General features: G+C 38.0%; 1 protein-coding gene across 1 annotated transcript in view; it reads right to left on the reverse strand.

The window, feature by feature from the left end:
- The window catches only part of MPP7 (membrane protein, palmitoylated 7 (MAGUK p55 subfamily member 7)), a gene marked incomplete at its 5' end in the record, with an annotated part of 66214 nt that extends 60121 nt beyond the window's left edge, over positions 1-6093 (reverse strand). The window contains 2 exons of the mRNA XM_009865267.1: positions 1394-1474; positions 6016-6093. Of these exons, the coding sequence (XP_009863569.1) occupies positions 1394-1474; positions 6016-6093 (159 nt within the window). The remainder of the gene's footprint in view (positions 1-1393; positions 1475-6015) is intronic.
- Between the last annotated feature and the right edge of the window lie 19732 nt (positions 6094-25825).

A 25825-nucleotide genomic window follows, 5' to 3' on the forward strand; every position in this document is an offset into this window, starting at 1 on the left:
CTGGCCACATGCCCCTGCAGCCAAGACCGACATTCGCTGAGTTACTGCAGTTGTTCAGTCATATGAAGCCCAGTGAGGGAAATCCCACTAAGATTATCACATTGCATTTCACTGCTTCCAAAGAACACACAGTGAGAGCGAGTGAATGAGAAAGGGAGGGAGGGACGGAGGTGTAACAGCAAAGTGGTGAGAAAGGGAGAGGGAGAGACTCAGTGTGGCAAACGAGCTGTCTTCAGACTCAACCCACTAAAGCTTCAGATGTGTGAAACACACATGGACAGTCACTAAGGGAATACCTACAACCAAGTTTAGGATCTTTGCAATTTGATGCACCAACAGCTGCTCTTGCAACGCGCCACCGGCATCGCTTACCTCTTCCGAGAAAAATAGCTAGTCACTTGGCAAACTATGGGATAACCAAACGTGCAAAAATCTTTAAAAAGGAGGCATAATTGATCTTTAAAATTCTGTAGCACTTCAAAGCTATCACAGTGTCTCAGGTTTTGAGATCAGTGTTTTATAGAGAGTATAAAGAACCAACTGTCTAAAAAAGGGTGCCTTTGCACTCCACAGTTTTTCCTCTGAACTTACCAGCTGGTGCATTTAATTAGTACTGCAATATGCAACTACAGCACTAAGCTCTTCATTCTCTTGAGAGTGGAAAAATAAAGTGATAGCATGCATTAACAATGATACACAGGGGATATAAGGAAATATTTTTCACTAGGAGGATAACTACAAATCGGAAGAATAATGTTTGTGGAATATCTGCTCCGAGGTACTTTTAAGACCTGATGGGAGAAAACCCTGAGCAACCTGTTCTGAGCTCAGTGTTGACTGTGCTTTGAGAAGCATGTTGGACTAGACAACCTCCTTGCAACCTGAGTGACTCAATGGCACTCAGATAAAAAGTCTTAAGTTCCATGAAAGCACCACAAAGAACCACAAGAGTTTTCAGATTAGATTTGTTTAAAAATAACCATCAGGAATTTTGTTTCAAGTACCAGGTAGTGTTACTTATGCACAGTGTAATTCAATCAATGGCAGGACTGAAAATCTTTCAGTAAAAGTATATTTGTAATAAATTTATGAAGCCCATGCAACAGAATTTTTGCAAGACAAAAAAAACCCCGAACAATTATCTACTGTATGAAATATCCATTGTGAATAAGTGATGGCTTTCCATTGGATTCCTTTTACAAACATCAGTAACGGCCTAATAATTTACAGGCAACATTAAATGTGTTTCTTCATCACAGGTATTTCCAAGTAACATTGTGTCCCTTCTTTAAAGCACACATATTCATTAAAGCAGACAAAATCACACACAGCCCAAGGAAGCAGATGCAGACACCAATGCAGAAAGCACTTTGCAGGTGCAACACGTCCTCACCTTGAGATTGGGTTTTGAGAGGAGTTTCAACAGCTCTCTGATCTCGCTGCTCAGTGGCTTGCTCTGCAGCTCCTCAGCCAGCTGGGTGGGAGATGGAATTGACACAAAGACCATTAGCAAATCGTTGTTCTACCCAGTGCATCAGTGACAACCCAGAATCTCTCTTGTTCAAGGTTATTACTTTCCAGTGTGTTCAAACAGAAGCCAGCATGAACAAAAACATCATCAATCACCGCGCTTCTTTTCTGGCCCTCAGTGGACCAGATTTAAGCCAGGCCTTTTGGCCTAGTTTAACACAAGTAATCATTTCTGGCAAGGGTGCAGCCAGATCACACTTTGATTTACAGCAATGGGGGCAAATCCCAGCACTTCATTTAAGTGAACAGTCCTTTGCGTGCAGACAAAGGACTGCTTGTAAAAATGACTGGATCAAACTTTGACGCTGTCTATAAAAAACAGTTTCGAATGAGGTGGTGAAATCCACGCTGCTTCCAAAAACCCACAGTAGCTGTGCTGTTTAGGACTGGAATAAGAAAGCAAAGTGCCTCTACAGTGCAAGCAATCTGAACCTTTCAGTATGTTTAGACACACACTGGAAGGAGCTTGTTAAACGTGTAGCGGGTTAATCATAATATAGTTTATAACAGGTCATCAGCAATTCAAGCCCCTAAAACGTACAAACTATGTCCTAACAACAAGATCAGTAATTTAGGTGTGGTTATACTACAAAATTTTGGTTTGGTGAACAATAGAGCAGCAGTCTTACGTTTAATTCCACAGCTATTTGGCTCACGTCTTGAGTTTTTCTTATCATGACATTCTCAACTAATTTGGACTCAAGAGGCATATTTTACTGCAGGATTTCAGACTCAAACTATTTTTCCAGAAGAAGGAAAAGCTAAAACATATTTCACAACACTGAACTTCAGTTTAAAATTCTGAAGCTGTATGGCTCATAATCCAAAACGTGACTTCAGATAATCACTTATTTTCTTTGCATTAAATCAGTATCATAAAAATGTCTCAAAGAAAGATTGGTTATTTGCAGTAAGTAAGTAATTTTATTCATGTAGCCTAATTTTAAATTTGTACTTTCACTTTGTACAAGTTTTCAAGATAAATGGATAGAAGTATATTTTGCATAATTATATATAATAGACAATTCTAAAAGTGATTACAGACATCAGACATGGTCTGAATACTTTTTAACCCTCAAATTAATACAGGGGTAACAGGAATAAAAATACTTCATCACCTACAGTCCCACAGCATTTTAACTATAATTCATAGATGAAAACATTCATCAAGTACATTAATGCTAATCTTAACAATATTCGTGTCTTAATACTGAAAGATTAGAAAGCAATCTCTGTAGAAAAGGTCAAAATGAACCATTTCAGGCACATAAAGCCGAGTTTTGAGGTAACCTGGCTGCAATCTAGTCTACATATTCTATGGAAAATCTCTGCAAAGCTGAAAATCTGTGGTAGGAATGACAGCAGGTATATGACACAGGTTCCCCTTGGTTGTCTTTTCATTCTTTAGCTTGTACTTCTCAACACTAGAGAATAAAACCTATTAATTCATGTTTCACTGATGACGACTAGCAAGCACTCAGTAAGAGTGACTGCTTCAGCATTTCTCTCTCAGTGAATTGTACCCAAGCATCCATAAACTTCTCTAAAGTGACATTTGCTATGGTGGTGCAAGTGTACATGCAGGTATATAAGGTGTAGAACAGTGAGAAACAGAAAGAATATCTTGTTACTGCTTTAACAGACTTTATAATCTCATAATTTAGAAAATATTTGTTCAGAGACAAAATGATTAAAAATTTGTTTTCACTCACATAATTTACAAGGCTTTTCCAACCATTTCCATAAAAGTCACATGTATCTCCCCTGCGATAGAAGAGGAGGAAAAAGACAAAGACTGATAGAGGAGGAGGAAGAAAAAGCCATGTCTCCAGGTCAGCACCAGATACCACCACCAGAGCTGCATGTTGCGCTTCTAGCAGGTTTGGACTGGATTTTTATTTGTTGTCGAAGTGGCCAAGATTTGTGACAGCTACCAGGAGCAGTACAAACTAGGCAGAATGCTTCAGAGCACACTGATACCGTGTCGATCACCTCCTGTGCCAAGGCTGCAGGAAGAGCTGTCTGAGAAACTCATCTCTGACTCTCTGCTGAGGGAAACGTAACTTTTCACCACGTTCTTTTGGAAGAGCTGCCACCACAGAGAGGGGAAGACAAAGGAAGGCAGAGGGGTCTACGTAGAGTGAGGCTGGCGAGAAGAGGAGCACTGGGGCCGGGGGGTTTAAAACTTCTGGACAAAGTTTTTAAGATTTGTTTGCCAAAATAGGCTTTCTAATAACCCAGAGGCCTTATTTTCTGTATATATCTATACTGCCAGCAATGTTTAAGTCATTTGCATGAAATCAAGACTCCTATATCAGACACTGCTGCTCCAAAATAAGAAGCAAACAAAATCTCTGATGAGAAATTCAGCCTAAAAGTCACAAGGTGTGAGGAGAGAGAAGGTATGGCAGCTAGGAATACGAAAAATGTTTAGAAAAGAAGCTGCACCACAATTTGTATGTCCAAAATTGCTTTAAAAAATAACACAAGAATAAAAAGACACTCCTTAAATAATTTTTACTTAATGCTAGCAGCATCTCAAATTTAGGTTTTAAATCAAACAGGAAATATTCACTTGCTAACATCTCCTTCTTTGTTTAATTATAGAACAGTTACTATCACTAGGAAGACAAAACATCAGTTTAAAGCCTATTGAAAGAAAAGTGTGTTTTGTATCACTAACATGTTCCTGAATTCCTGAGGCTGACAACTAGTCAGACAAATATGCCAAAAATTGAATAGCATTTTAATCCTGAAGCTTCGTGAGTTTTGGAGTTACAAAATCCACTGCTAATTTACAAATTAGCTTCCTCAAAGTCTGCTGCTATCTACTGAAACACCAAAAATCCTGCAGTGTGCCAGCCTGACTTCAGCTACCAAAGGAGACCCTTATTCTATGGGACAGTGCCCGTAAAACCAGCTGTTCAGCAACACACAAGCAAAATTGAAGAACTAGCAAGAGGATCTTTAAGAAGAAGCTGTGTTTAAAAAGTAGGCTGCTGTCTAGAGACACTCACGTCCCAACATATGTACATTTTAAAAATATTACCACATGTGCATAATAATAGAGTCATATTGTTAAAAATCCTGACCTCTCTAAAGTGGAGTGACAGAGTACTTGAATTTGGGGATTTTCAAAAGTCTATGTTTTTAATGGGGCTGAACAAAGAATGCGATTGCCCAGCATTTCTGAAAATACCGAAACCTAAGTTTTGCATCCAAAAATAAGAAATGATTCCTATTAAGAATTTTAGTCCAGAGATCCGTAACACAAATGTTAACAACGATTATTAATATGTCACCAAGAACTTAATGAAGAGAATTTCAACCAGCTTTCTAATTTTCAAAATTACTATCAACATTATTCAAAGCTACTTGAAGGTTAAAAAAATATTACTAATATATGCCTGATGTCAAAGCTAATACATTATTATATTTGGTATGTTACGGCATATAGCTCTCCTCCTACTGAAACATGAATAAATTACATTATAGCCTTTTTTAAAAACAGACTTCAAATACGTTTAATTTACTTTTTCGTTCAAATGTTACCATTGTCACTTCACAACAACTAAATTGTAAAGTTTAAAACTCAAAAGCTATTAATTATATTAAAAGACAGTTAAGATCTTAAAACATCTATAAAGTATGTGAAGTTTCAAACATGCCATATTTGAAACAGATCCTAATACATACTGCCTTTTCCAAAACACAACCTTAGATCATCAATTGCAACAAAGATTTCTGGATTTCACCTAAACCACAGTTTATTAAAGACTTCTCTATCCTGGCCTACCTCAAGTTCAGTCATAGTTTATACAGGTGTGTGAACAATTCATCAGAATCCTAGAATTAACCAAATAGCAAGAAATGGCAGGTTAGATTTTTTTCTTTAAAATAAAAATTATAGCTACAGGAAATTAACTACTCCATCAATGCCGACCACTTTTACAATTAATTTTTGGTTATGAAGGTAATTTGGAAAGCTCCAATATCAATAAATCACTACTGTACTTTTTCTTTAATAGTTTTTGATATTCTTTTTTAACAAGCGTCCTTCCTGGGCATTTCATATGCTTCATTTCTGTAGTATTATCTGTCATTTTTCATGTTCTGTCAGCAGTGCTGCTATCTCATTTGTCTTTATTTTTCTAAACCATTCCTCGTCTCTGACTTTCTCTAAACACTAATAGTTGACAGCTTTTCCCCTTCCAGTAGAGTTCCAACCTGTAATTTCTATTACGTAGTTAGTAAAGCAGAACAAGAGGCTATCTAGATGCAATGTTTTTATAACTGACAAGTGAATAAAAATCAAAATAATATCAGCAAAAAGCCCAGTGATGACAGCACCTTTGGAAACATTTGCAGCTTCTTATGATTTCAGCTCAGAGGATTACATTCATATGTTTGCACTATGAGGACTTCTGCTTGCAGACAGTTTTTTGGGAGACTTTGGTACCAGTGATCTCAGCAGGGGACACTTACATCATCTGCCAAGGCTGCTGCACCGTGGAGTATGGGCACCGGGTTCTGTTTTTCATAATAATGCAGTTTTTCATGAATCTGGAAGACAATAGCACAAATGATAAGTTTATTTAGCAGCAGGAGAAATGGTACAAAGTGACCCTGTTGAGCTAACTGCTCTGTTGAGTGTCTGTAACTAAAGAAACATCCTTACAGTAACCTACAGGCTACAATCATGTAAATGTAATTCATCATCATCCTCTGTTGAAGTGCTAAGAATATGAAATCAGATGGAAAAAATGCTCAGTATGTAGACTAACCCACAGAAAAACTAAACATTTGTGATTTTTCTCTCCTGGCGTTCTCTATCCATACTTCTAACATATTGCTTTAAGTATCAATTACATTTTATATTGCTGCTGAAAACACAAAGCATAAAGTGTTTATCCCCAAGATGGATATAAAAACCCCTGTAAATTATGATTTATGAAGTGAAATAATAGCTTGCCACCCACATCTTGACAGACAGCTTGGTGGAGCGGCTGCCGTCATTAAAATAATTCAGAAACAAGGGCAAAATAGTGCTAATATGAACTCTAACACATCTGAAAGAAAAAGGCAGTCCTTCAGCAAGTTAAAGCCATTTAGGAGCATTTAAAGTTTTTAATGGGGAGTTATCATCATTAAAAATGCAGTGAGCTTTGGTTCTTTCAAAAGGGGAAAGGATACACCATCATTTAAATATCTAGCCTCTTGCCTCCTCCGCAAATTATGCATTTCAAAATTTAGATCTTTCCAGTGTGAAAGCTTTAAAGAGCCAAAATATTTTAAAGCTTCTGACAAGCTTCTTAAAAGTTATTTCAGAATGTCAAAAAGTACTATACTAAACATTCAATTTTATTTACATTATTTTCCTGAAGATACACAGATGTGTAAATATTAATTAAAATTTTAAAAAAAGAAGACAACAGTAGTCTGAACTAATGCAAACACACTCCATTCTTAGATTTCTACTTTAGTTCCACTGCTTTGAAGGAGGTATGGGCTCCAGATGGTTGGAGGAGTTGCAGAAGGAGCTAAATCAAGGACTTGTGTGCTTGGCAAGGACGGGAAGACAAGGTCTGGCAGAGGCCAGGGGGTGCAGAGACTTGGCTGGGGAGCCCCTCACATCCTTGGGGTACAGGAATCCCAACGATACCCCACACCCACCCCGCCCCATGCCAGCATACTGCTGGGGGAAGAACAGTCACTCAGAAAGCAACTGCACCACTGTCTTTGCACACTGAAAATGTCTGGGGTAGACTGAAACGCACCCATTTTGCACCGACCGTTCTTTCCAGTCATCCTCCCTCTTCACACTTGTTTTTCTCTGCTTCCTTTTTCCCCCAGCTGCATTCGCTCCTCTTGCTGCCCAGGATGCCCTCAGCCTTCTCCCCAGCCCTTTCTCTTGAATTTAAACTAAAATCCTAACAACCAGCACCCCTAAAAAGGTAATGTCGTGTCAATGACACCCGTGCTTGCCATTTTTCCTGTCTTCTGTTGTGCTTCATTTTCTAAGCCCATGTCTGGTTTTATTCATTTAGACCATATATACTTTGAAATAAAAGCTCTGTGATACTCTGTTAATGCAACGCAGCATAGCAAGATCTAAGTCCTGGTTGATTCCTTCACCATTTCTGTAATCTTAGTAAGATTGCTTCTGCACACCATTGCTAAAAAATACCCAAGTTTTGAAACATCGAGGTGAAGCGCTAAGACACCACAGCTGTTCAGTTGCAAAGTTAGAAAATCATTTGTTCTAAATAGCAAATGTTGGTACCTCATCTGGAAACTAAATGCAAAGCACCAGAACATGAATTCTGAATTTTACATAGCTTATGTAGACATCATTTACTCAGCAAAGTAAAACTAATCCATAGTGGATGCCACAAAAAGCGTAAGTGACTGGACAGCTTCATATTCCTAGCTCACAAAACACAGAAACTAAACAAAACAAGGAGCTGCAGCTCCCTGCATTTAGTAGAAATTTGCGATTTATTTAGACTGTGAACCTGAATAATTACACGACATCATAAAACAAAAAGTGTCAAAGACATCTTTTTTTTTTTTTTTCAGTTAGCATCTTGATTTTATCCAGGCTGAACTTCCATGAACTCTGAGGTTAAAAGCAGTTGCTTACAGCTACCTTCTACTTCCTCAGAGAAAACAGAAGTGCCACTGCTGATGAAGCTGTTTTTACACTGGATAACCTGCAGGTGCCTTTACAGTAAAATGAAAAACAGAAACACAAAACAAAAAATACTGAAACATTCTTACATAACCCATCTCTGAAAATACGTTATAAAACTGTAAGTTCATGCAAAAAAAAGTAGGGTTTTAAGAGGAGGTACTGTGTAACTTCAACAAGTTATTAGCTCTGTCTGTAACCAGCAAATAGCTGAAACTAAATTTTTATCTTACTAACAGTGGATATTGGAATCCAGTACTTATTTAAGTAAAATCATTAAGATTTTATTTGATTATGAAAGAGTTGTAAAGAGTAACTGCCTAACAAAATCTGGAGCAAACAACAGATGCTAATCAAGTAATCAGGAAACTTTTACTACTACTACTACCACTACTAGAGTGTTCTAGCTATAAGCTTTTGCTACAGCAGGTTCAAAGTTTTATTAATTCACAGTACTGGCATGATGAGTGACTCTAGAGATAAATATTGCATGGTCTTTGGTAACAGATACTGCAACCCCAGCACACTTCCATTTGAGAAGCAATACAGGTGTGGTTTCTTCAAAACAAATCTGATTTTATTTAATAGATAGTATTTTGCCCTGTTTGTTAGTGGAATCTGTATATTTTTAATCAGATCTCTATGCGACAGTATCTGTCTTCCATCACTTTGTAATCTAAACGGTTTACCTAAGAAAATTAAAGAGAAAGCACAAAGCTGCAATCAACACAAATCGGAGGATTACCTTTTGTATCAATATAAAATGATCACATGCATCATATAAAAGCTACTTCCTACTGCTCTCCTCTGGTTACTGCCTAACTTCTGGATAACTCATGTATTTGTACAATGTGCAGCACCTTACATGTAATAGCTTTCTGAATGCAGTAAGACAGGAGAATTTGTGCAATTCAACCAACAAAGCAAAAATTTCAGTCAGACAAAAATTCATTTTCAGGCAACTACCTCTCTCCACATGTCTAAAAATGTGTTCCACAATGGTTTGGTCCATAATTTTCCTCACATATCACAGTAAAGCCAACCAGTCTCTAGTCTCCCACACCATATTTTTGGCCTTTTCTGAAGATGGGTACAGCACTTGCCTTTCCCTAGTCACTGTGACCTTGGAATTTCACAGACCAGGGTGAAGAATAACTGCATTTATGACAACCAGCTTTAGAAAAACTACTGTGCACACAGTCAAATTTTTGGCAACTTCTCCACATGCTGTCTTTCAGCTAATTGCTCTTCTAAATTTGAAATTTGTAAGGCATGCTAACATATGCACAGCTAGCTTTATATTTCCAAAAATTCAATTTGTACACAAATAGAATTTGGAATTTAAATATCTAGATCAAGTGATCAATCTGAGGAAAATTAATATAGTGTGATCCAGGCAAACACAGAAATGAAAACCAAAACAGGACAAGGTGGCACAAGTACTTTGCACCTTTACAAATCTCACTCAATGAAATTAAACTGTAAAAGAAATTAAAATCATCCTGAAACACTTTGAGAGAAGTATGTGAGCAGATTCAAAATAACAGAAGAGAGAGCATTTACATACACAAGATATAACACTTCATATTTGGAACCATTTGTCTGAGCTTCATTCGAAATAATTTAATACAAAGGGCAAATTTATCTTATAATCTGTAGCCATACCAGAAGTCCAGTAACTTTAATACTATTGCTTTCTCTCTAGTAGAAATGTATGGAACCTATAGGGAATATAGGACTGTTATGCTTAGAAAATATAGTACATCTGGTTTAGGTTCTTCTGATACTTAAGTGTAAAACTTGAACCCTGAAAAATCTCTTCACAGATGAGACTGAGTCTGTTAAAGCAAGAGTTATGCATTGTAAATAGAACATATAAAGCTGTTCTGCTGAGCAGATGAATAAGTTGTTGCAGTTTTGGTTTTTGATCTTTTTTTTCTTTTTTTTTTTATGACTACCTATTCTTTTCTACTGTAGGGTAGTTTGGGAAGACTTATGAGGTTCTGACAATCTACTGTGGATATGCCCCAAGAGGGAAAAATAATGATTTGCAAATTTATACAATTTTTGAAACATTTGTAGGCAAGGGAAATTGTTTCTGTATTTCCTAGAGAGAGCAAATTCCACTTTCTATAACAAGCATAGCAGAAGTATGTTTTCTGTGGTGTCCCTAGTCTGGACTATTTCAAAAGCCACAGGGAGCTTTTCGAGTCAGAAAAACAAAAATCTTAAGCAAAGAATCCTACAATTTCTCCTTTTTGATTTCTTAATTTCCAGTTACAGTTTTGATATCATATGGCTGAAAACAACACGGGGGGGAGGGGGGGGAGATAAGCATGTACACAGAATAATATAATCAGTTTCCAATACCCTATCTCCTTCTGGGAAGGAATTCCCTTAATATAGTAATAATTCTAGTACAGTTGTGTAAGCAGGACTTTTCTTAAAGGCTCTACAGAACAATACACCTACAAAACGACATTCGTGGCTCCAGAAAGAGTAGCTTGTATCAGTATTAGAGACCAAGATCTGTTGGCAATCTTTCCAAAAGTTCTCCACCTACAGTTTCTGGGTAATTTAAAACGGAGCTCCAAAATGGACTGTTTTCACCATAAAATGAAGTCAGCCAGGAAATGCAATATTAACTCTATCTCATCCAAACCCCAGCACATTACAACATTATCACCTTTTCCTGAACTTGAAGAAATGGTGTTTAGCTGCTTGATGTGCCCATGGCTCACAGGCACAAAACGTTTTTAAAGGAGATACTGAAAGAGTCAGCAAACTCAAAGTAGAATTCCCCATGAATCCCAATGAGCTATATCAAAGATGCAGAAATCTGCTAGAATTCATGGAATTTCAACTGTTCTGTACATCAAAGTAAAATAAATTTCCAAAACAGACAGAAACCTGCTTACAAAAAATAACTTTGAGACGTGAACAGATCATTAAGACTTTGTCTTTTAGTTTTTACAGCCTTCACCACTTCTATCCCTGCGCCTCTATATCATAGAGACTTAACTGACATTGGCTTTGCCATTTTATCTTCTCCTCCTCTTTTCCATCTTGAAAGTATTTTTTCAGTTTCATTGTTTCTGCTTTCTTTGTTTTCTAATTTCTAGACACACATTATTGGCAGAACACATTGAAGTCACCTGGAACAACCTTGCTGCCCATATGCCTGCATTCCAATGAATATTCTACTCTGTGGGTACACAGTCAACGACTACACAGCTTGCAACTGTTTGAGCAAGCACTAAACCTAGATTTTGTATAAAGAATAGATTAAAAGAATGGTTACCTTCTCCAGATTATTTTACTTGTTACTTGATTGATCAATTGATCCAACTAAGTTTTGAGAGGAACTAGTAAAGAAAGGAAGCCCAAAAACTTTAATGTGAAGATGTGTCATGCTGTAGTGGTCCAGTGTAAGATTTAGAACCCACTGACAGGCCTTGTTTGAAAAGCACATGCAAAAAAACATTGGTGGTGGTGAGAACAAGAGGTAGCAAAATGCAGAAAAGATCCAAATCAAAACAAAGCTTTTATTAATATCAAGAGGAGGGGAAGAATAAGGTGTCGAAAAGTTAACAGGAGAAAAACTTAGTCTTTTTGACAGAGCAATTGGCATAAGTAAAGAGTAAGTGTGTATAAGAACGTATATGCAAACACTTATAACCCCAAAACCACTACTCCCCACGTGTTGCCTGATCTAGTCGAGAGGTGGCATCCCTGGCGGCAGGGAGGCTGGATTAAAACGATCTCTAAGGTCCCTTCCAGCTTAGGCCATTCTATGATTCTATAATTCTACCAACTTCAGAAAGTCTTACTAGCACATAAAACACAAGAGACATCACACACATTGGTGAAAATACTCTGACAACCACTCAGGGGTGTCACCAACTACTCAGACATGTCAACAACTCTGGATAAGATTTTTTTTACTGGTAGTGACACCATCCTGATAGTAGGCACCAGAGAGAATCTTGTGAGAAGTCTGTACTGACAATCATTCTAAGGCAAACTGTAATTCTGGAAGAGAGTGCATCACCTTTTGAAAAACATCAGAGGCTTATATCTTCTTATTAGTGCTATAAACACTTGGGTGTGGTTTTGAGGTGTCTCTCAAGTATTGACATAAAGTCAACATGCAACACCATCTTTGTTTAATGTAACAGGACAATTGGCACTGAGGACCTAATGACCACACCATATACATTTCAGGAGTTTTACTCTGGACCAGCCTCATCTAGTCTCATCTGCGGAATACCCATTAGCACCTAATCTCCTTGTTTAGTTTCAGAAAAAAAGGAATCCATCTCACATACTGGACTGCTGACGCAAACCAAAGCAGCACAGGTTGAGAGGATGAGAAATTGCTTTAAAAATGAACTCCTGATGTGAATTAGAATGCCAACATAAACACAGGTACAAAGCACCAAGACATGTCTAGAAGACAGGCATTGAATATATTGAATATATAACAGCAAGTAGAAGGTTTCCCCTAACTGTTTTCCTCGCTATATTCTTCATAATATATTAACAAGAGTGTCTGAAACCAAAGCATTGACAAAAGCCATGTAGCTTCTGTATTTATTGCCTTAGTCACTTGCACGGATGCATAACCAAGGACTCTTTCATAGGAGAAGCTGTGAACTGTCCACCCAAGTTTAAGGTTCGCTTACTGTTTGCAAAAAACCCAGTCTTTAATTCCGCTAGTTGCACTACAAACCAAGGAACTGCTAGTCCAGAGAGGACCATGTTTACATTAAGAAGTCACAACAGGTAAAGAGAATGGAAAAAGCAAGCAGAAAGAAAATGGGTGAGGCAGTAAGTGCTAGTTTGGGCTTTGTCTGCAATTTGTGTCCTGCATCTGTGCTATCTGGAGCAAGAGAAATCATTCCAAGGCTCACAAGACTGAAATGACACATCTGAAGTCCCAACATTTACACAGTGAGATTTCAAGATGAGAAGTAGAGCTTTCATTTGATCACTAATGGCACTACTTTAGCTCTGGGATTTAGACAGTCAATCTAAATTGGAGTCTAAATCAACCAACAACTTAGAGTCAAGGTAAAATAAAGTACTTAGAATGAAAAAGGAAATGATGGGCTACAATGAAAGAAATTAAAATAACCATGAGAACATTCAAAAACTATAATTGAATACCATCACCTGTGCTGAAAGAGTATGCATATTTTGCTTGACGTAGAATTTTAATTAAAATATTGTTTAACTCCCTCCTTTTCTCTGGCCAGAACCCTACTGTATCAGATCAAAGGAACTAGAAAAATAAGCCAATTTTTTATTTTGCACTCATCATTTAGGAAGTGTCTGTAAGCCTATTTACAGAGCATAGAAGTATGGACAGAGTGCAAAACTAGTCATTTGTTGACAAGCTTTTCTATAGTACTTATCATTGTAGTTTCAGCACACTAATGAACTTAAATACACGAACGATTCTGCAGTAATATGGCATGATGAACATAAGGTACAGAAAAACTGAGCAGCAAACCAAATACCAACTTGTTTCAATTACCCAATGCAATGTATCTTGAAAACTGATTTTCTTAAAACATGTATAGTCTTTAAATCATATTCTATTCAGGTCAATTGCCTTGAATTGCAGTTAGAGGTATATAATATTGCTAAGAATTTAGCATTATGTTTCTTAGAAAAGACAAACAAAATAAAAATGCATAAATCATAGCTAACTACTCAAAGTTTGCAAAGATAATTTCATTCCCCATAGTAACATTACTTTGCCTCAAATATAAATTGATTGCACAGTGCAGAAAGGCTTTTGAGAGGATCTTACAAGTCTCAAAGCAAGCCTCTGAAGACACAAACACAGATATTCAGATACTTTGATTCTGGCCCAATTTTCCACAGCAAAACGTTTCATCACAACACATGAGCAATTCTCCTTCAAACCCTTGTTCCAAACAGTAGAAACATTAAGGTCATGAGAACTCATAAGCAGACTAATGGCATGGACATATTTCTGTCTAAACAGTTAGGAGTCAGTAGTCATTCAGAACAACAGCATAAGACAACCTTAACAAAAGAACTAAAAACTTGCAGTATAACGAATCATAAGCGTCTTTATCACTATAGCATGAAATAACTTTTAAAAAAACAGAAAGCTTGCAGACTGTTAAGTATTAAACTGCTGTGATGGGCTTGGCTAGAAGTGAGTTCATTTTCTTCACAGCAGCCCATACAATGTGGTGTCAGAGAGCTGTGACCACAGCAGTGCTGACAAGGCAGAGTGCTTCAGCTACTGCTGGGCAGCACTTGTGCAGTGTCAAGGCTGCCTTTGTTCTCACTCTGCCCCCCACCAGTGAGTAGACAGGGGGGTAGCCAAGAGTCTGGGAGGGGGCACAGCTGGGACAGCTGGCCCCCCACGGACCAAAGTTCCACGCTGTATAATGCCATGTTTTTCCAAAGCAGCCACTGCTTGGGGACTGGACGCACATCAGGCAGCTGGTGGTGAGTGATGGCTTTTGCATCACTTTTTTCCATCTCACCAACAGCTAGAACACAGGAATCGGCAACAAGGCATCTAAGTTCTTTGATGGAAATGCAAAAATGCAGGCTTCTTAGCTTAAGCCTTACCTCATCTGCTGCCAAAGGGTGTTTTCTTTTGGGGAAGAGAAGGGTTATAACTGGAGGCATTACTACAGTTTGAAAAAAAGGGTGCTTCTAGCTTTGGTAAAACTTGCAAACTAGTTCATTTAGCAGTCCTTTAAGCAAGCAATTCATGTATGGAAAAGAAATGAGGCCCAAGAGTGAACTTGATGGGATTCTGTTAATTTTTGTCAGCTGAAAACATTATATCCATTGAAGACTAAACTTACTTCTGCCAACACTGCAGGAAACATTCCAGGTATCACAGGTAAGAAGCCCATTATCAGGGTCCTGAAGTAGCAAAATATGGATGTGATTTCTGCTGAGAACATTTTTGTGCTGCACCAGGACACATGAGACAAAAGAAAATGCCAGGTCATATGCATACTCGAAGTCCATTATTTTAAAAGAGTCAAGTAAACATGGATATGGAGACCAAAGTGCTCTGAGGTTATCAAAATCTTTGCAGTTCTGTTAAAAGAAGGCAATTCAGGCTCCAAGCATAGACTCGTAGCACGGTTTGCGTTGGAAGGTCCTTAAAGAGCATCCAGTCATAGAATCATAGAACAGTTTCAGTTGGAAGAGACCTTCAAGAACATTGAGGCCAATCTTTTCCCAGCCCTATCACACCACTAACCCATGTCCCTCGACACAACACCTACCTGTCTCTTAAACACCTCCGGGGACGGCGACTCAACCACCGACCTGGGCAGCCTGTTCCAATGCCTGACAACCCTTTCAGTAAAGAAATTCTTCCTAATAGCCAACCTGAACCTCCCCTGGCACAACTTAAGGCCATTTCTCCTTGTCCTATCAGTCCTAACCCCCTTGTCAAAAGCAGGGACATCTTTCACTAGATTAGGTTTCTCAAAGCCTCATCCAACCTGACACTGAACACGTCCAATGATGGGCCAATCACAACTTCTCTGGGCAACCTGTTCCAGCGTCTCAGCACCCTCAACATAAAAAAAGTGTTCCTTGTGTTCAATCTAAATACACACTGGTGTGTGTTCAGCTTTTAAGTGTAAGGTTGCTAAGAATGCAGGATTATGCTGGATGACACTTAAAAGTGTCCTTTACCCGGTAGAATGACCTATGTTCAAAATGGAACTCCTCCAGAAATTGCTAATTACATTGCCATTTCAGAAATGAATTTTCAGAACCGTATGCACAATTGCAGTAATTTTCTAAGTTATAAAATGCAGTAATAGGGTTATATTAGATTATATTTAAGAGCGTTTTTCTTGTCAGGCTATGTTTTGTAAAATTGTACAACAGCGCATTATCTACGCATTTACAAAGTCAATGGAGCAGCATTATTTTAAATCAGGTGCTATCAGTGTAGATCAGCAATGCTGCCTGGGGAGGCCACAGCTTCAACTTTCCCTCAACAAGCACTTGCTGCTTGAATTTTGATTCAGCAAGAACTGGGTTACAGAGTGCTCAGATGCATGACAGTTGTTAGGGAAGAAGTGTCCAGTCAACAGTGATAGCAAATATCATGCGATTATTACAAATTACAGATTGTTGAAGCAAATAAAAGCAGCACGGCATGCTAGAAATGAAAGCAAGCAACCTTATGGGAAAAGCAGGTGGCTTTTCTCAGCTGGCAAAATCAAATGATATATCGATTCTGTTAAGGACAAAAAAGAGCCTGCCTAAAAATTCAGGTCATGTGAGTCATTAGTCATTCCAGCCAAATAAGTAGTAGTTATTGTCTAGCCAGAAACTGCAAGATAGAAAAAAATGCCTGTGCACACTGCAGTAAGTTGTACAGTAAATTCTATTCTCCATGGATATTTTTTTTTCATCTGTGGTTCTAGAGTTTGCTCCTCAATCATTTAACACCGTGCCTCATTAACTCATTTGTCTCTCCTTCACCCCTGATCAACTCTGATGAGCGGGGAGCACCTGACAAAGACGATCATGAGAGGGGAAACGCCAACGCTTCACAAAGACGCAGCAAGACCACCTGCCCACAGGAGTTTATTTGAGGTGCTCTCACAGACGAAGCAGTTCTGAAACTGGTCCGACATGGTCACAAGGGCATTGCCTGTAAGGACCCATCTTTTGATTTTTATTGTAAAATGAAAGTCTCTTTCCTACTTTATATATTGAGTAAACCAAGACACACATTAAGTAAGCAATGGATGAGCCTGGTGATCCTGCTCTTGTTTCTCTGTGCCTTATACACTGTCTCTGTGTAAACTGCACCTTTCCCTCATATTTATTTTTTTGGTAGAAATGGTACTTCATTACCTTTAAAGTACCTCACTATCGACACTTTTAACAAATGTCCTTCATGAACAATGGGGTATGACTGCAGGTATGTGTCTTATGGATCTGTCGTACAGTATTTCTAAATTTCACATTTCCTGTCTTCATGCTACATTACCAAAGCAGATGAAAGAAAATTAGTAAATGCCTCCATTATGCACATATACCACACCTTCTCCTTAAGCTCAAAAGCAAAGAGAGCCATTAAAATTAAATCTAAAGAGTTTTCCTAATCTGGGGCAAGCATTTTAAGTGAGAAGTTGTTCATCTATCAGTAAGATTTAAATGCAGAAGAAATATACCTGACAGAGATGACTGGTAAGATTCACAGAATCATAGAATGTCTTAGGTTGGAAGGGATCATCTAATCCAACCTCTCTGCCATGGGCAGGGATGCCCTTAACTAGACCAGGTTACTCAAGGCCTCATCCAACCTGGTCTTGAAGATCCCCAGGGTCAGGGCATCCACAATCTCTCTAGACAATCTATTCCAGAGTCTTGCCACCCTCCTACTGAAGAATTTCTTCCTAAGAGCCAATCTAAATCTATTCTCCTTCAATTTAAATCCCCAGCCTTCCTGCAGGTTCCCTTCAGGTATTGGAAGGCAGTTAAAAGGTCCCCTCAAAGTCTCTTTTCAAGACTGAACAATCCCAGCTCCCTTAGCCTGTCCTCATAGCCGAGGTGCTCCAGCCCCTGGATCATCTTTGATGATCAACTGGCCCTCCTCTGAACACGCTCCAACAGATCCATCTCCCAAAAAAAAAAGAACTGGACGCAGTATTCAAGGTGGGGTCTCACAAGAGCAAAGCAAAGGAGGAGAATCCCCTCTCTCAACCTGTTGGCCACACTCCTCTTGATGCACCCCAGGGTACAATTGGCCTTCTGGGCTGCATGAGCGTCCCGTCAGCTCATAGTGAGCTTCTCATCTATCAACACCCCCAAATCCTTCTCTTCAGGGCTGCTCTCAACCCACTCTGTGCCCCAGGTTGGCCCAGCCCAGGTGGAGGACCTTGCATTTCGACTTGTTGAAACTGCTCATGCAGTTTGCACTGGCCAATTTCTCAAGCCTGTCAAGGTCTCTCTGGATGGCAGCCCTTCCCTCAAGTGAGTCCACGGCACCACACAGCTTGGTGTCGTTGGCAAACTTGCTTGTATTATCCATTTTGAGAAGAGACAAGAACAGATGAGAAAGGACAGGTGTAAGTGCAGTTATGTGTGGGATCAGCAGCACAGAAGTTCAGCAGTAACATTTAGTTCAGACACAGTAATTTTAAAGCAAAGGTTCTGGGGTATGAGCCTACTATATAACGTGGTGAGCGACCACTTTCCTACTTCACTACCACCTTCCTGATTGACAGTCCATCCATTCTCTATTTGCAAAATGGAAGAGCAATGTGTTTTGCTTAACGTGTGGTTAAAAGCAAGGCCAGGTAAGTACCTTGAAAACAGTGTACCACATATTTAAATTCATCTGGATGCTGGGGAACTTGCTGTGGCAGCTGATGAAGACCAGACACTTCAATCAGGAAGAAAGGAACTGATTTTTCCTGAAGCTTTTGTGTAATGTGGAGTTTTGATGAACACAACCTCTCTACATGCACACGGAGAAACTGAGCAGTGCGATGTGAGAAAATGACAGAGGCCACACACACAACGGCAACACCCCATCCAACCCTTTCTCTCTTGTTCAACAGACTTCTAATGACACAAAATGCTCCAGGTGGGGCTTGCTCACAAAACTCTCTTCTGCCAACAGTCCTCAGTAAGCAGCTCCTCAGGAGCGTGGGCAGGGCCAACTAACGTGCACAGAACGGCACGGGCACCTCAGCACAGAATGGCACGGGCACCTCAGCACAGCAGGAGCCAGGCGCAACATCTGGAATCAAACTATTACTCAATAGAGCAGCAGCTTGGTCTGTGGCCGCGCGGGAGTGCCTTCTAACCTGGCTCCCAGCCCTTTTGGAGATCCTACAGCCACAGGAGCAGCAGCCTTGCCTTGGACTTGCATGTTGCCGTAACCTGATTTCCTGACTTCCCATCAGACTCTCGAGAATAATTATTCACTCTGTCACGGCCTCTTCAGCATGAGAACTTGGGTACTTCTCCAGTCACTTTTAAGTGACTCTTAACTCACTCTATCAGTCTTCTGCCATGGATCATGTTTTGCAGCCCTCTCATCATTCTAACTGGAATTTCTACAGTTTACTTCATTAGTAGCCTTACCTGCGATCTGCCTATGAGCAATAGATTTTTTCCTTAACTGCTGATAAAACACAGCATGTCCTCTAGTTTTCATACAGTTGCTCATTATTATTCAAGTAGCATCCTAAAACTACTAGGAGGTTAAAGATTAAAATAACAAACACATGGAATGTTCATTTCCTTATTCATTCCCATTTACAGAATACTCTTACATGCTTATTTGTGATTTTAACCCCTTTATAGCTTACCTTTTTCTTCCTTTATTTTTAAAAGCTTTTTTCTTTAAATTATAGTATACTGCCTCTGAGGTTTATTTTATTTAGCCTATGTCACAAAAAAAAGAGAAAGGACTCAAGAATAAGAAAATTCTGGTCTGAATGAATATGAAAGCATATTGTAATAGGACTAATGTATCAGCTATTTCATTTTTGCAATGTTAAGCAAAACAGATTAAATACTGGCTACAAACCCAGTTTTTCCCAGCAGACTTTCTTGAAATATTTATTTTTGTGTCAGCAACACTTTTCACTTTGAATTAATTGTCCCTTATACAATAAAATAAAGCTGCTATTATATGAGATTTCACAGACTTCATTCAAATGCACTTTTTTTGTTGTCAGTTATAAGAAAAGATTTTGATGACTTTGCTTATAGGAAGAGGGTCCCTAGGTCGACAGAGGAAGTTCAGACCAAAGGCAAACAAGTTGCACTTGCTCCAAAATAAATTTCCCTGCCTCTTTAGAGCCCAACAGCCTACATGGCTACTGTATACAGTATTTTCAGATTTGTTTTTCTGTACTTTTAACCCCACTTCTAAAGGAAGGAGCATCAGAACAATTCCAAAATTGAATGAGGACACTCCCTTGTGTGAGTTAAGGACATGAAGTCCTTGAATAGAATGAACAGAACCCCTCAAACTTCTACTCTTCTGAAACAAGCAGTCTTCAAACTGAAGTCCATGGACACTGAAAAATCCCTACAACTTTAAGGCATTACCCTTCAGAAATACATTTTCAAGTAAAATAAAATCTGAGCAGTAAACTCATCAAGTACCACTCTGAACTGTACCAGTCTGAATCTGCTAAAATAGAAGTGCAGCAATTCTTTTCTCCAAAAGCACACACTGACCTATATATATATATTAAATTTAGTAAAAGTTTGAGGGAAAAATTTCAGCAGAGCAATGCTGAACTCAGGATTCCAGGTCACAAAACTACTCTTTTTTTTTCAATTTATGACTCTTCACCCTTCTGTCTACACACTCCCACTCTGGCAATCCTTGCCCACCTGCTCTCAGTATTAGTACTTTAACAAACACACTTTTTGAAATGAGGCATTCAGATTTAAATTAAACACAAAATTTAAGGTGGGCTCATGTAAGTGTGTTTATTTCTCTCCCTTTCATCAAGACAGTGATAAGGATTCATCATTCACAACACAATAGTCTAAATATCTTTCATTTCAGATCCTGCCTTACTTGTCAGGAAATTCTTCTGCGCAGTACTGCAGACAGCAAACTGATGAAACATACAACAAAACTGTCCAAGCCATATATAAAGACTGAAAATTTTAAATGGTAACAATACTCTGAATTATGACACCATTTTTTATCCAAAGTTTTCACAGCGCATTACCAAAGGACTGAAGCATCAGTTTCCACATCACTAAAAGGAAGACAAGGACTAACTATTGACACAAGATGTACTTAATTTTCAAACTAATACTACTAAAATGATTTCTAATTAGAAACTTAATTTTTTTTGTATTCCAACTACTGAGAGTAAGATTCTTATAACCAACTGCAATGATCGAACAGGTGATGTTTGTACAACGATTCTAAATACAAAACTTAAGGAAAACCCCATTTAATTCAAGACATTAATGAATTTAGATTTATCAGAAAAAAATACATATGTGTCTATAGTATTTCAATTCCACATTCCAACGACTTTTTTTTTCTTTCTCTAAGGAATTTTTTACATTTTTTCCCCACTTAAAAACTCTGTTAATACTCAATTTTTAGGTATCACCTGACTCTGTTTAAATAGTGCAACAAAGACTTAGAAATTGTATGTTAAACTAATCTGAATTGTTATTATGTTTAATAATTACAAATAATCCAAAGAACTGATCTAGAACATCAGAAATTAAAAACTTCAAGTGTTGATATTGGTCAGATTTTAAGAAACTTAGAAGTTACCTTAGCTTTACAACAAACAGCACAAATAGTACATTACTGTTTTATATAGCAAAAGTGCTTCTCCATTTGGAGTTTAGTACTTTAAATTTAAAGATCTTTATGAATTTGAGAGAAGGATTTTTTTTCTTAGAAAAGTCAGCCTTCTGTACCGCAGAAAACCAATCATAATAATTGCTCTTGAATATCAGATTTGAATATTTAAAGGAAAAAAATAAGCTTAAAGAGATACAAGTAATGATACTACTAAACATGAACTGTAAAAGGAAATAAACAGACTGAATGCAGCTAGAATGTAAAGAATAAAGATCATGTTAACAGCTGACTGACTGGGTTTTGGAAGCTATCGTTATCTGAATTCCTTCTAAGCACAAAATAGATCAGTAACAACTGTCATCTTACTTCTGAGAAACATCAGGAAAACTGCAATCCTGAACATTTCTTAACTTGGGATTAAATCTGATTAACTAATTCAGCAATTCGAAAACAAAAACAATCAAAAACCCACCAATATTCCATTACTTCTCGTTGCTTTATGCTGGTGTGCTGATTAGCAATGGAAGAGCCATAAAGCAAATTCACACATAAATTTACAATACTTTCTGTGCCAGTAATAATACCCATTCCCATTAAATTATTCCCAGAGTCTGATTTATAGGATCGAAGAGGTACCTTGCTAAGAATATGGAGACAGCACTTAAAAAAAAAATTAGATCAGAATAACACTCTTCCAAATAAAGAAGCTAGCAGAACACATTTTAAATGAGGAACTGTACAGTCCTACTTTGTCAAATAAACATAGCTGAAGAAGCAGCTTTAAAGTGAGGCTGAATTGAAAGATGAGATTGTCTTTGGAGGTAAAGCAGCACCGCACCATAAGAGCAGGTAACCTCCAGTTCACTGCGAACAGCTTTCCTTAAAGGCTAAGCTGAAGATTTCATTGAGCTGCTAGAAACAAATGTGTCTACATTCAATACTTCCCTCAATAAATGCCTTGTCTATTCCTTCAAAAACCACAAATCTTACACAAACATTAAAAGATTCTCATTTGCCCACTGGCATGTTTTACTTGTAAACAAGTAGGTTTGTAATCTCCATTTCTCCCGATACTACCGTTTTTAAATGCTCGTCACGAATTCGAATTGAAATCTTTACACCATTATACAGAAACTAATTTCCAGACGTCTTTCCAAAAGCAAGCAATTCCCACTGTTCTGTTAACAATAAAAAGAGAAAGGAAAGAACTTTCTTAACCCTGCTCATCAAGTGAACAAATTTGTGACATGAACGAAGACTAAACCACTCTTCTGGCAGTCAGACAGATCTATTTTTCCATCGACCAAACTCTGTTCTCTACATGGCTAAGATTTTACAGAAATGTCAATTAAAAATTAATTAAAGAAAATAGAAAAAAAAAAAAATGGGCTTTGCTACATACACACTAAAAAACCCTGGCACAGACTTGTGTTTTTTCACTTTCATTATTCAGGCAGAGCCTGCTAAATTTAAAGCCTGAAGAACTGGGTTTATTCCTGCTTAGTGCAATAAACAACTTCCTTACAGTCTCTACTCAATGCAAGTTAGTCCAAGATCCAGTTCAATTCATGTTTCCCGAGTTCCTAATAATATTGAAGAAATCACGTCTGTACAGCTCAATGATAGAGAATTAACCCACTGAAACTGCAAACTTTAATCAGACAGGGACATCTATGCTCTGAGTTAAAATTAAATATATATACACACACACACACACACAGAGATATACATTTATCAATTAGCACCATCTAGTGGGGTCAGAACAATTTATGCAATATGAGAAATACGTAGCTCACTGTTCAGGTTTTTCTACACTCTGTGCAACATAATACAGCACAAGTCAAGTAATTAATAAATTTCAGAGGTAAAATTTACAAACCAAACAAAACCAAAAAACCCACACCAAAACAAAACAGACAAAAGACAAATTCAAAACTCTCATTTCAAGTCATAACATTATGTTTTTCCACTACACATTCCATTTTAAGAAAAATACTGACACTGATAACTGCATGTATATCAATATGAAAAATGATCATTACAAAGAAAAAACACCTTTTAGGCATTCATACATATGCAAAACACAATTACAATTTAATTACTATTTTCTAATTTTACTCTTCTCTTCCCTTATCACACACTTCAAGAAAAATCTATCCCTTTTTAAAAGAAGCTACTCTGAAGCATGCAAATGGTGAAAAAGAAAAAAAGCTTTATAAGGCCTCCATCGTCAGAGCAGAATTCTGCTGTAAACCCACACTTATGCTAAAAGTGGATCAAAGTGCTACAAACAGTGGATCACAAACCAAAACACTAATAAAAGGACAGATTATATACTGCTGAAAATTTCAAAGCAATTAGTGGTCACCTACACTAAAAACAGACCCTAAGAACTAACCATACTTATTTATGCCATTTCTTAAATGCGAAATCTAGAAACTGATTTTCAGTCACTTCTACATCAAAAACTGTAGAAACTTAAGTTGTGCAAATAAATAATGCTGAAGAATTTAAAATGCAAAACTAACAGTAGTAGACACCACACACATCAACCACACGGAAGAAAGACTCTCAAATAAAAAGCAGCAGCACATGAAGGTGCTTACAGGTTCCACATGAGCTCTGCCAGTCTCTGCCGACAGCAAGTGAACCAAAATCATTACTGTTCCCCTCTCCCTCTGCCTACTTACACTCAAGGTTAAAAAACAAAGCACAACAAAACAGAAAACTGTTAATCACTAAAATTAAGTACATGTTTAAGAGTATTAAGGCAGTCACAAGAGTGAAATTAAGCACTTGCTTAAATGCTCTTTAATGAAGGCACGGTCATGAAAGCAAAGAACGCCCACGACGACATGCTTTGCATTCACATCTTGCCTTCTTTCTTAAAAAAGGTGATTGACAGCACAATTAAGTTAATATCTTAGAATCATAGAACGGCCTAGGCTGGAAGGGATCTTAGAGATCATTTAATCCAACCTCCCTGTCATGGGCAGGGACGCCTCTCAACTAAATCAGGCACCACCTGGGGACCGAACGGAGATCGAACTCACGACCTTGGTGTTATGAGCATCACACTCTAATCGACTGAGCTAACCGGCCCCCTATGAAAACAAAGTTGTGAAATCTTAGAAAACAGGTAGCAAAATTAAAAAGCACTTTCTGGTGCTTATTAAAGGATGATCTTCTGTTCTTCCTTACTACACTTGACTCTAGGGGAAAGTCAGTTTTATTTCTATTTCTGGAATTAATGGTAAAAGCATGTGAAAATTCAGAAAAATGGAAAAACGTGGAGAAAATATGTAGCTACGCAGGAAAAATGAAGATCACTAACAACTAGCAGTGGAAATCATGCAGCAAGTACTTTGGAAGTCACAGAAGGTAAGAAGAGAAGATGCTGACACCCACACCATACAGCCAGGTGCCAGGCTACAGTTTACATGAAATGGAAGTCAAACTGAAGAGGTTCTGATAAATTAATATCAACAATCAAGAATTATAGTAAGAATTGGGAAAAAAAAAAAAGGCATCTGAATTTTATTTCAAAGGACACAGAGGTGTTAGGAGTAAAACGCCCCAAGTAAGTACAATCAGATAAGGACAGTAGTGTTCATGCGTAGAATTAATTCTCAACCTTCCCTGCAGAGGACAGAGAAACACCAACACTGAAGTGAAATGCGTGTTGTAGGATAAAGAGGAGTATGAAAAATAACGACAAAATATTGGGAAAAAAGTGCAGTAATTTAGGAGAGATTTACTGCCATTTCCCTGTGCCTTTTCAGACTACTGCACTTCAGGTTTCTGCACTAAATCATCCACACCTGCAAATCTATTTTTGCAGGAAACTTCAAATCAAAGCAAACATATTCATTTCTTTTTATAATGGAAGGGTTAACACACATGTATTTGTCCAGGTGTACAAAATTACAGCCACGTGGTATCTTTCAATTTTGGAAAGCTGGTGGAAAACAGCAGAAATTGCCTAAAACACAGTAACAGAGATGACAGTAACAAAGATAAGGGAGCTGTACTGGCACTCCTCTTATTATAAAAAAGAATACAGAGATAAGTTTAGCAATTGTATTCCTCAAGAAACAAGGAACTACAAAAATAGAGACCAGTGATAGAAATACGTCAACTACTTGAATGCCAAGAGATTTCCGGAGAGTTTCCAGCCAGGAACTGTCCCCCAGCCCCGGTTTTCAAGAAGGACACAGCCAAAGCACTAGCCAGCATGACCTACACTGATTTACACTGCATTT

Source organism: Apaloderma vittatum, unplaced genomic scaffold (assembly GCF_000703405.1).
Source record: "Apaloderma vittatum isolate BGI_N311 unplaced genomic scaffold, ASM70340v1 scaffold4642, whole genome shotgun sequence".
NCBI classification, from domain to species: Eukaryota; Metazoa; Chordata; class Aves; order Trogoniformes; family Trogonidae; genus Apaloderma; species Apaloderma vittatum.